The sequence below is a fragment of the Lissotriton vulgaris genome, chromosome 6 (genome assembly GCF_964263255.1).
Source record: "Lissotriton vulgaris chromosome 6, aLisVul1.2, whole genome shotgun sequence".
NCBI lineage: Eukaryota > Metazoa > Chordata > Amphibia > Caudata > Salamandridae > Lissotriton > Lissotriton vulgaris.
In genome coordinates this window covers 1313979819-1313991373 of record NC_141694.1, presented here as the reverse complement: position 1 = coordinate 1313991373, position 11555 = coordinate 1313979819, and the positions used below count along the sequence as shown (strand labels likewise).

At 46.8% G+C, this 11555-nt stretch overlaps 1 protein-coding gene across 2 annotated transcripts; it reads right to left on the bottom strand.

The window, feature by feature from the left end:
* Window positions 1–2101: 2101 nt before the first annotated feature.
* On the bottom strand, window positions 2102–11351 carry SGK1 (serum/glucocorticoid regulated kinase 1). 2 transcript variants are annotated; one of them, XR_015296658.1, is made up of 12 exons: window positions 9031–11351; window positions 8637–8712; window positions 7385–7460; window positions 6995–7099; window positions 6664–6747; window positions 6436–6567; window positions 6057–6169; window positions 5427–5550; window positions 4404–4876; window positions 4118–4356; window positions 3924–4013; window positions 2102–3079 (listed from the first exon to the last, which is right to left on the bottom strand). XR_015296658.1 is itself a non-coding variant. In XM_086927453.1 (12 exons), the coding sequence occupies exons 1-12, from the start codon at window positions 9614–9616 to the stop codon at window positions 2912–2914; spliced, it is 1806 nt and encodes a 601-aa protein (XP_086783579.1). In that variant the 5' UTR covers window positions 9617–11351; the 3' UTR covers window positions 2102–2911. The 2 variants fall into 2 exon arrangements, 1 of the variants encoding a protein (XP_086783579.1); XM_086927453.1 differs by having other exon boundaries at window positions 4118–4273; window positions 4781–4876.
* Between the last annotated feature and the right edge of the window lie 204 nt (window positions 11352–11555).

The following is an 11555-nucleotide window of genomic DNA, read 5'->3' as shown; positions in this document are numbered from 1 at the left end:
CACTTCTTTAGAAAAGTTAGACCTTCGTGAAACACTTCCCTGTCAGATTCGCCAGAAAAAGAAGAACAGGACTTCTAAATGACAGCAAAACTGGGAATGGGTAAGTGACAGGCTGGAGGTGAAGTTAAGACAACCATTGGTAGAAAACTACTCTCAGCAAAATTATACGAATGGGGCTGGAACAGACTAGCTTGAAGTAAGGCCAACCAGGCTTAGAAAAGTGGTCTCAGCCAGGTAATGCAAATGGGGGTGGGGCAGACTAAAAGTGAAGAGGTCAACCATGATTCAAACACTGGCGTGGTAAGCAGGAAGGAGTGAATGAAGCAAAAAGCAAAAGGTGTCACATTCTGGGATTTGGTCAGCCTTGGGCAGATTGGCAAAATATATTTAATAAGACTCTTCGAACTGCCCATAGTTTATTCATTGGAAAACAGATCTGCTTTCTTAAGCTTGATCAGACCCTGGCTTTGTTGCTGAAATGCGTTGTTTTGAAAGGGCTTGGAAAAACAGACGTTTGCCTGGCATTCCCTTTTACTGTTCACCTGAAAAATAGAAGTGTAGGCTATGGAAGTCTGCGAGGAACCAGGAAGGGAGGCTCGTCCATGGCAAGCAGGTGGGCAGTGCCACTGGAAACATCTGGTAAGTAAACGCACTGGGCTCGTTGGAGCTGTGGGGGAATGGATACATTTGAATGAAACACGCTGGTGGCTGGAACGCACGCGTGACGTCACCAATTGTTTACTTTATACCTTGATACCCTTTTTTTTGTGGAGTTTCCGTCCTTTGCTTTTCACCTGTTCCCCGAACAGCTACGATTGGGAAAAGACTGACGTCACATGGGGCGTGGAAGAGATGAGTTTCACCTCATTTCAGTGATCCTATTGTCAATGGGTCACAGCAAGCCCAACACCTGCTTTCTCTTTTTGTATAATCTGCCCTGTGACCACCCACCATGAGAATGAACAAGTCAGATCATGACTCAACGGAGTATACACAAAGAAACAAAATTATAAAGTCAAAATTGACCAGAAGTGAATAGTAAAGAGGTTTTATGGGGACGCAATATTGATCTCCAATTACCAGAACGTTCAATCCTGTGGCCATATGTATGGCCAAGTCACGCAGGGTAGCGCAGCACGGACAGGAATGCACCCAATCAAAGTCAAAATGGTGCATTCCTGCCTTTTGCCCTGATCTTGAGCCCTTTTGGTTGCTTAGCACCAATGCAGGCATCTTTGTACCATGGTGCATGAATGTCCCATTGTTTTTGTGCAGAAAGGGGCACCTTCCTGCAAAAAACAATCCAAAGGCTTTTCCCTCTTTCTATGTGTGCTGCATAATGCACACAGAAAGATGAAAAAAACAAGAAATACACATATTTCTCCTTGTTACGAGTAGGTTTTTTGGCCCACTCTCAGGTCTACCACTTCTGGTAAATCTAGAAATGCGTCAAATCCATGGATATTGCGTGGGAACACCCACGCTCATATCCCCCCCCCCCCCCCCCCCCTCAGGAACACTTCCTTGGCAGACTTATGCAAGAGTGAGTTGCTTTACTCAGGATTCATGAAGCTACTTAGGGCAACACAATCTCATTTTTAATTTGCGTAGCTCTAGCAGGACATTGCATGGCAATGGGGCTCGTAAATATACCCAATGGTATATATTTAGACTGAGTAAAGCCATTTTATTTATTTAATAGGCTACATCGGGTATGTCCAGAGTAGACTAGTGAAGGCTGCATCCATGACAGATCTCCAGAATCACCACCGGCTGTGTATGAGTTTCATTTATATTCACTGATGCAAATGTATTTTATCTCGACGTTTTGACAATCTGTAATACATTTGGCCCTCCTAGCCCACCATTGGACACTCCCGAATTGAACTGATCTGGACATCAAGCTATCTGTGTTACACTAGGTATCTCGTATGGCAGAGCTCTGCAATGAGCCACCCAGATCAGGCCAATGGCCTGCAGTCAGAGCATCTTTTGCAGAATATGCTTATGTACCGGAGCCTGGAGGCTATCGTGGGAAAATATGGATACACATCGAATGAAGACCAAACCCAGCCTGCCCATTAAAAATCACATTAGCTTGTTTTATAGAAATATATTTTTTAATAACTTCTCACTACAAACCTAAAGGTTTGGTCACAAGAGTATATAATGATGTTATCGACTTTGTGTCGGCTTAAATATACAATTCAATGTACAGACCGTTTTATATACACACATTTACAATTTTTCAGGGATGCCAAAAAGGCATAAATAAATTTCATGACAAAAAAAATTATCATAACGGCTGAAAAACTACACAACATGAGGCATTTTGGTCCACAAAACACTTTCTAAAAATAGAAATATTTATAGCAGCAATGCTTCGCTCAAGCATCTGAACTGGGTGATCCAGAACCCACGTCGATTTCAGGAACCAAATTATATCTTACAAATTTACAGTATCTTCCAAATATGGAAGAGGAATACAATGCCCCAGTGGTAGCTTTCCAGCAAGTGTCAGTCACAATGATGCATAAAGCCACTTTTGTCCAACTGTGGAACCAAAATAGCAGATGGTCAACTGTTCACATGGCAGACCCTATTGACATCTCAACCCACTCCAGCAGAAAGCTTTAGAGCCAAACATCTCATTTTAGGGTTCAAGGCACATTGCATACATTCTTTAATAAAGCTCGCCCATTCTTTTGCAAGATTTTAGCCGCAGGGCGTGCGCCTTCTTTTTGGCGGCCATCTTCAGTCCTGGTGATGTCAGCACCTCTTTGGGAAAGAAATGTCCACCACAAGCTTCCAGGAACACAAGTTAGGGTGGCGTTGAAATTAAGGCTGCAAGAGCTGCCATGGAGGATGTGCAAAATATCATGCCGCAGGTGGTTTGTTGTATCCAAAGTCTTTAGAGGAAACTGTCCATTGGAGGGGCGTATGAGAAACCTAGAAAGGCCTCCGCGGCTTCCTTGACACTAGCCGTGATGAGTATGCTGTCAGCAGATTGGCCAATGGAGTTTGGTACTGGCTCTTCCGTGAACTCGGGGTCAAAGTGCTGCAAGTCATTGGGGCCGCTCTGCAGAGCAAAACAATAGCAGGTAAATGATGCGGCCTTGAACCTTCGAGCATAAACAGGTGCTATCAAGTGAACCCACAATTTGCCCTGACCCAAGATGTTTTTGAACAGGGTTGAAGTAAGCAGCAAGCCTTTATCTGCTCTAAAAGCACGAATTAGATCAGACGGTGCGACAAGCCCTCTTCAGTAATAACACAGGATATCATTGTGCTTTTGTACGCTAAGCAAGCTTTGGCAAAGCCAAAAAGTCTCACCTTTGGGACTTATTGGCTTTGCCAATGCCTTATGGCGATGCTTAATAGGGCCTGGCTTTTGTCACCTCTCCACACTCCCCTGCTTGATGTTGTGCAGCATCATCAAAATAAATAAATAAACTGACGATCATGTAATTCCACTGATGCTCGCATGCATGATGCCAAAACTCTGTGCATGCCAGCAGCATGGCGCTGGCTTTAATTTCCTATTCAAGATGGTGGGCATCACTTGAATTGTTAAAAAAAAAAAAACTGATGTAAGCTCTTAGTAAGCCCACAATCGGTCTACTGCAACCACAAATTGCATGATCTTTTCCCAAGTTCGACCTAAAAATGTAAAATATTCTACTAAGCACTTCGGCGCCACGTCAGGGCTATATAAATGCAATTACAATGCTATAGTGCTACAATGCAGATTTCCTTGCCCACTCCCACTGTGCCATCATATAGTGTCCAAGTGCGAGATCATACATGTCTTCCCTGTAACAGGATGTTCTACCTTCAGCACCACCCTCTTATAGGATATGTGCTCCCATTATGCAACATGCAGTGCCAGAAAACACACAATTATCTTAAGTGAGTGTCCTTACCACATTTGGGTTGAAGGGGGGTGTAAGCTTCTTATTGTTGAGATCATCCCAGTTAATTGGGGTGAAGAAGATGTGGCCTTTAATCTCCGTCTGTTGGAAAGAACACATGACAGATGATCAGTCCACCCGGAAGGGACACGATTAACCTTAAGAGATGCTATTAGCGCACTCGTGACGCTCTAAGCTCTACTTACGAAGTCATTCTTGGCACCGATGCGCTTTGTCCTGTCCTTCTGCAGAAGGCCCTCCAAAAGGTGTCTGGCGGAGTTGGTTATGTTTGGTTTCAGCTGCAGTGGCTTGTTCAGAATGTTGTCGTACATCTCGGCTGTGTTCCTGCTATAAAATGGAGGCTGGCAGAAAAGAAATAAAAACAAGTGTTAAACTACACGTATGTACAAAAAAAGTTATGACAGGAGTTAAGAGCATAGATAACCTTAATAAGTAGAAGTTAACCCCCTGAGCTTTTCCCTTTAATCTAACCAGGTGTAGCATGCTCAAACCATTCGCAGCCTCGGTTATGTGCCTATGGTCTTGCTTAACAGGGACACGGATGCAGCGCTTGGTGTGGGAGTTCTGAATATGTCATTGCGTACATTGGCAGGGCCTATAATCAGTCGTCACGGTTATAAATTGCGGTAGGTGTGGATACTGGGCCATGCAGGAAAGAGGCACTGACATATGAAATAATACTGCGCTTGGCGAGATCTCCCAATATTGTGCACAACCTGCCAGGGTCCTACTTGAAAGAACAACTATGGCGGAAAGCAGCATAGCTACTCATGAGCGGTCTAACAGACAGAACCGATCATAAACACAGGGCAACTGATGGTTTTAAGTCCTGAGGAATCGCAACTTACCAGGCCATAAAGCATTTCGTAGAGCACAGCTCCAAGGCACCACCAGTCAACAGTCCTATCATACGGTTGCTTGTGGAGAACTTCTGGGGCAAGGTACTGTTGAAAGAGAAGATCAAATGTTGTTAGCCAAGCCACGAGAAGTCGGCACTACCATTCTCAGAAAAAAAGAAAATCACAATTTTGCAAATCAAATTAAAATCGACAGCTTGCAATGCAGGCCCCTAACTCTCCAGCATCATGGTTCTTCATTCACCACTACCAGCCTTAAGACATTTGAAGCGACACCCTTGCAAAATCAATTCAGGTGTTTACAGAAGGGGTTAAATAAAAGTCTTATGCCAGATTTAAAAATGCCCGGGAATAAATAAAGGAACACAATATAGCTTCATATTAAGTAACTATTCCTTGTGTGGAGATCCTGAATGTCTGGCATGGCTGCAGCCCTCCTTGTACTAAGCTGGGCACCCCTGGAATATACCATGGCACTATGCCAAATGCAGAAATGTTGATATCATGGTAGACCTGTGACCTGCAGTCTACAGAACTCTGCAACAGAGCATTAGCTCAGAGTCTGCTATTTCGATAGCTATACCATTGCCCGTGACACCCTGCAATATCAATAAAGTGAAACGCCATCTTTGCTTACCTCTGGTGTGCCGCAGAAGGTGGACGTTGTGCTGTTCTGTTCAATGTTTTCTTTGCACAGTCCAAAGTCAGTCAAGATGATGTGGCCCTGAGAGTCAAGCAGTATGTTCTCTGGCTTCAAGTCTCTAAAAGAATTAAAGTATGCCATGATTAAATTATTTGAAAGGTATCCAGTGGATATCTAACAGAAATTAGCATTTATCAGTTATCTGAAAGTGCATGCAACCACGAGGGTCTTAAAAATGGATCCTTTTAATTGTAGAAGTTAAGAGTGATGAGGGAGAACAGGACGTGGGGGGGGGGGGTTAGTCTTCTTTGTAGTTAAATTTAAGGAAAGGGGCTATCTTTCAATCAAAAATATTGATCTTGAAGCAGCATCCCTGCACTAGGCCAGAGACCCACCAGCATGCTTAGTAGCTCATATTTAGAACAGATGGGGAAAATACCTTTCTGACCCCTGAAAGGTAGAGTCAAAAATTACACATCTGGCAAAAGGCCATAACATTTTTAAGAAATATTAGTAGTGAAGACTTGCGCAATGTGGGGGGGGAGGGGGAGTAGGGAGAAAGAACTACGGAAAACAAAGCCCTTGGGAACAGCTTACAATTAATAAACAGGTAATTACACGCACCTGTACACTATGTTCAGTGAGTGTAAATAGCCCAGTGCACTGGCAATTTCAGCAGCATAAAAACGAGCTCTTGGTTCCAGGAAGCACCGTTCCCTCTGGAGGTGGTAGAACAGCTGCAGGAGAAAGAGCAGAGAGGGTTTTATTCACTGTGCCAAGTACAGAATAACAGTGCATCGAGTTAGGCCTAGACAACCAGCTGAGAGGAGGGCTCGAGACAATACCCGGAAGTGGACTAGAGCCAGGACCAAACAGAAACCTGGCAGGCTATGAAGGGACGGCACATTCCAGAAACCACCCACCTCAATGTTTGGATTTTAAATTTGGACAGGGCAACAGACAGGAAATTAAACGAGACAGGAAATTAAAAAAAGGCACCCACCTCGCCACCATTGATGTAGTCAAGCACAAAGTACAGCTTGTCTGCTGTCTGGAAGGAGTAGTGCAGGCCGACCAGGAACGGGTGTTTGACGTTTTTCAGCAGGACATTTCGCTCAGACATGATGTGCTTCTCCTGGAATACAGAAGGCCGGAAGTGGAGTTAGTTTAGATCAGAGGCTAAGAGAGCTTTCACAGTAGACATATCACAACATGGCGGGAAGGGGCCTACCTCTTTTTTCTTCAGGATAGCCTTCTTCTGCAAGACTTTAACTGCGTAGAACTGCTCGTCTGTTTTGTGCCTTGCTAGAAGAACCTTCAAAAAGAAGCACAAACTGCTTTAGAAAAAAGGCAAACAATGCAGGTATAACTGTGCTGGCTATAACTGCACACATTACAGACATATCACTAATACAAAACGAGGGCTCGGCACCTCTCTTAACGTGCCACCCTATGCATCGGTTAATTTAATTTTCTTTCATACAACCACCCATTTCAATCTTCTATGATAACCGTTTCAAAGATGTACACACAGGATATCATACGGGGTGAAGAATACATACCTTTCCAAAACTGCCTTTTCCAATCACTTTCATGAAGTGGAAGTCCGTCGGCTTGGCGTGGGGGTCGGAGGATGGCCCAAGGTTGATTTGTTGCGATGGACTAGGCTGGAGAAGAAACAAGCTCGTAAATATACACGTCTTGACACATGCCTCAGTTTTGAATATGCAGATACAGTTTATGTGAATGGTTAACTAAGGAAGCCGTATAGTCTAATGGCTGGCCACTTCCTTCATGGACGTCTAGGGCTCAGACATGCAAACGAGGGTGACGGGTGGGGTACAAGGAAGCGCGACAGTTGGAATTTGACTAAATAGTACGGGTATTCATCCACCTCCCTGAAGTGTAGTCGGATGTGGCGCAGAAAGCGATCAGTTCGAAATGACACTTACTGGAGGTGAGGGGTTGTCGTTCAACAGTTCGGGCTCAGGGGGTTGGGAGATGTTCAGGATGGACTGTACGTCTGGGCTGCAAAAGAAAAACACACATTAGAATTGAAATATGAGATTGGAAGAGGCACAAGCATGCAGGAGAATACAGGGCACCGGTACTAGAAATGTTATTAAGAGTCTACAGATACCGCAATGGGGCAACACACGGGGCTTGCGCAGGGTACTGGGCTGCATACAGTGCATATAGGCCTTCCGAGGGGGATTCCACAAGGGATTATGACACCTAATTAAGAAAATAATGGACGGTCCTGGAAAAACACGTGAAGGAGGCCACCACAACAAACTGGCCCGCCCAGAAAGTACCCTAAAATCACTATAGGGTAGAAAGGAACACCTCATGGCAAGAAACGCTTTAAAAAATAAAATAGCCGGTGTTGGTCACCATTTCACCCACATACATCTGTTGCGAATGTTCACATCCATTTTTCATTATATATGGTCATTTATTGTTCAATACTAATAACTGCAGTTCGATTGAAAGGAACAGTCCCCTCACAAAACTGAAATGCAGCAAGCACAGCAAGTACTTCTGCAACTACAGGAAGTACTTCTACAACTCTAACGCACGATGGGTGGATCTATACCATAATGGCAAGATAGCAAACAATTTGAAAATGTATATGATATTATTGTATCGTGTATGGCTATCTTACAAACCTGGAGAAAAAAAATCCATGGGTCTGATACGATATGCCATCGAGGTGCCCAGGGAATTAAAACATTAGAAACGGGTAGAACTACTATTTAAAGGAGGCTTTATGGAAAGACCCACAGATGCCCTGAAGGTGGCAAGTATCCGCTGGAGACTGGGCACTTCACCCATCACAGCATGTCACCGATACGTCTGTGACGGATACTTTCCACCCGGCCTCTGCAGACTTGTAGGTGTTGGGAAACACGAGCCCTCCCCGAACACCGCATCCAAGATGGTTTTAAAAATAGGTTGCCTTCAGGCAGGCTACCTGGCATCTCGCGTTACCCCCTCGCCCTGCAGCCCTGTGTCGATGCGCAGTAGCGTAGCCAGTGTGCCATTCGGGCCCTAATGCAATTACCTACGCTGCCGTTTGCATGATAAAATACAAAAATAAAGTTGGGGCTCAGTGAACCCCTCGGGACTTTGGTACCCGTCGCCGCTGCACTAATGGAAACTGCGCCGCTGATAATTTGCAGTGTACACAATAGTAGGACTTACTGTTTGCAGGCATAGGAGTTGGTGGCGATCTTCTGAATGAAGTCGTTGAGTCCCATCCTTCTCTGTTTCATGAAAGCTGCAGGACAAAGGCGAAAAAAGAGACAGGGTGTAAGCGAGGAGCCGCGATCCCAGGAGGTTCCAGTAGAACAGAAACACACAATTCGAATGAAATATAAAATAAAGAGAACCAAGCATGAAATGCAAAAAAAATTGTGAAAAAGTAACCTCGAAAATCAGCGAATATGAAAAAACAAAAGCCCGGTAATTTTTTAAACAGATGGATCCAGAAATCGAGCATAACGAGAATGTGCAGAAGGGTCCCATGGGTCTCTCCTCGCATAGAATCCAGAAATACATCAGTGAAGAGCAATCCGTGGTGGTTGAAGGCACTCACCGATGAGGATGGCCACCATACCCCGCATCTTGGAGTAGGTGAGAGCGGGGGGCTGTGCTGCAGAAGGGACCGAGGCAGTCTTGACAGTCATACTCGGTTTGCGGAGGTGATGAGTAGGCTTTGCGTGTGGATGGTCCGGAGGATGCCCGGGCGCCGCCTGCAGAGTGGCGCAGAGCTCGGTAGAGAGATGAAGTTGTCTGACGAGAGACGGGCGAGCGTCTCTTTTATGAGCTGCTCGGGGCAGGGGCGGGGCCAAGACTGTTGGTGGGCGGGTCCGCGCCCACGAAGAGCAGACATGGGCGGGGGAGCCCGGAACCGCTTCTGGTCGGCTGCCTGGCGCCTCGCCACCGGTCCCGCCCTTTGATTGTGACGTCGAATGGCGGAGGCGGACGGAAAAGCCCGGCGCCTCTCGTCTACTTCCTGATAGAACTGGGGGACAAGCGAGGCGGAAGGAGCGGGCGCCTCCTGTCACCTGGGACTGCGCGAGCCTCGGAACACCGGTCGCCAGGCGCCTCATCTCTAACGAGCCTCGCGCACCTGGTGCAGCGCGAGGCCAGTGCGTGCAAAACAGTGTTCGCGAGGGCATCTTCTCTCGTGGTGCAACTTTCACTAATTCCCGTACCCTCAAAACAGTGCCTACAGGCCAAACGGGCAAAGTTTGAGATGGTCACCAGCTTCTCTCTGTAGGCTTAGTACCTTTATTTGTATTCACACACTTGCCCTTCCATAGCGTGTAAGTACCGTGCTAATATCAGCCAACATGTCGGCACTCCTTATTCGACCTTGAAAAGATTATGGCCGAATCGGCCCTGTATAGAGTTGAACATGGATGATACGCATTGAGAACTCGGGCGAACGTTTAACTTGCTGAACTAAAAATGTCACCCAAATATTGGGGGAATCATTTTGCAGAATTGAGAAGCTTTTTTATTAACACATGCAGGAGTTCCAACGTCTACTTTCCAGGTCGTGGTTTCTCGAAACCCTGGTGACAGTGAAAGCAGGATGGTTGCCGTTAACTCTAGCGTGCATAGAATGCATCTTAGCGCCGGAGATACAGCTCGTGCACAGGTAGCCCGCAAGTGTGCACATGTTGATGTACTGGCCGTTCTTCAGAGGACAGCATGACCAAGTCGTTTACTTGGAGGACAGACCCTGTATTGTCATTTGAATGCATTCAGTGTACGCCCCTTGTTCGTTTTTGACGGCGTTCCGCTTATACCTGATACATTCTATACATGGACCTGTGTTACATGGGCACATTTACAAGTTCCAGCGGGTCAACACAACCTTTCACCCCTCACGTGTGGGTAAAATGAGGTCCTACAGCTCCAAGAGCCAGCTTGAGATGAAGGTGCGCTTTAAAAACATGCGTTCTGGGGCATGGCGTTGGATAGTACAGCAGGTGCAATGGCACCAAGGCACATCGATATGAGATACTGGGCCACAATAATGGCTGACTTTTGGTATCTGACGGGGGGCATCTTCCATGCTTGCATTGAGACAAGTGCCACCCTTCCAATCCCACTGCTGCGGAGCACCTTTAGTGGCGCAGTTGATGATCCAGAAAACACATCTGTTCTCCCCTAGGGTGCCCCCTCTGTGCTGCAGCGTCTTGGGTTCAGGGCTTTCTCCAAGCCCCGCTAGCAGTATCCGCGCCCCTTGTGAGGAGGCGGGCCTCGGCCGTGACAGACTCTGTGCATCGCTCCCGCCTCCCACAGCAGAGCACAGCCTCGGAGGCCGCTGTATGCCTCCCTACCTAAGAGGACTGGATGCCCGCGGCGCTCCCTGAGCGAGTCTGTGGCGGCCGGGTGAGGGAATGTACCGTGGCGATGGCAGCTCTATGACCCTCTGCCACCAGCCTGGGGCAAAGTACAAGACCACACGACACATGAGCGCTGTTCTTGCGTGAAAACGGACTGTCCTAAACCTACCATTGGTGCAGCGGGTGTAGTGGCACCGGGGCCCACTGAACCATGACACTGCTGTATTTTGCTGCCCCCAACAGCTGTCAAATGGGCCATTTTCATTGCTTGCCCCATGGCCCGAGGGATCCTTTCTGCGCTTGAACTCTGCCACAGATCGCATGGCGTGCACTCTGTCACCAGCAGGGTCACAGCTTGGTGACACCACGCCTCACACTCCCAGTAAAACTAAGGAACATCAGCTCCCAGTTCTCAGTACTATGCCTGCTATCGAGGACATACCAGAGGCATAACACAAAGCATTCACAGGAAACTCCAAGGAATGCAACCGACCACACTCAACAGGTCACACTCCATCACATTGGCAACACAAAAAGCAGAACAAAATAACAGGCCACACCGAGAAAAAAAAATAACCAACTGTCTGTGACACAATAGTCAGGATTCAGGGAGCCCCGCTGCCACTGCACCTGTTGCACCCACTGAAGCTACGCTCGCTGGTAAAATCTCAGAACTGTCAGGTGCGACAGAGAACAAGTGCCTTGGCATGAAAGGTGCTGATGAGGCGCCTACATCGGCGCCGCGTGAGTCTGTTTACCC

Excerpts from the sequence above, each read along its gene's own strand:
- SGK1 (XM_086927453.1), bottom strand. The coding sequence starts at position 9,616 with ATGCCCTCGCGAACACTGTTTTGCACGCACTGGCCTCGCGCTGCACCA. Across the intron at positions 7,461-8,636 it reads AACTCCTATGCCTGCAAACA|CCCAGACGTACAGTCCATCC; the intron begins GTAAGTCCTACT and ends TTTCTTTTGCAG. Across the intron at positions 4,877-5,426 it reads CCTTCTGCGGCACACCAGAG|TACCTTGCCCCAGAAGTTCT; the intron begins GTAAGCAAAGAT and ends CTCTTTCAACAG.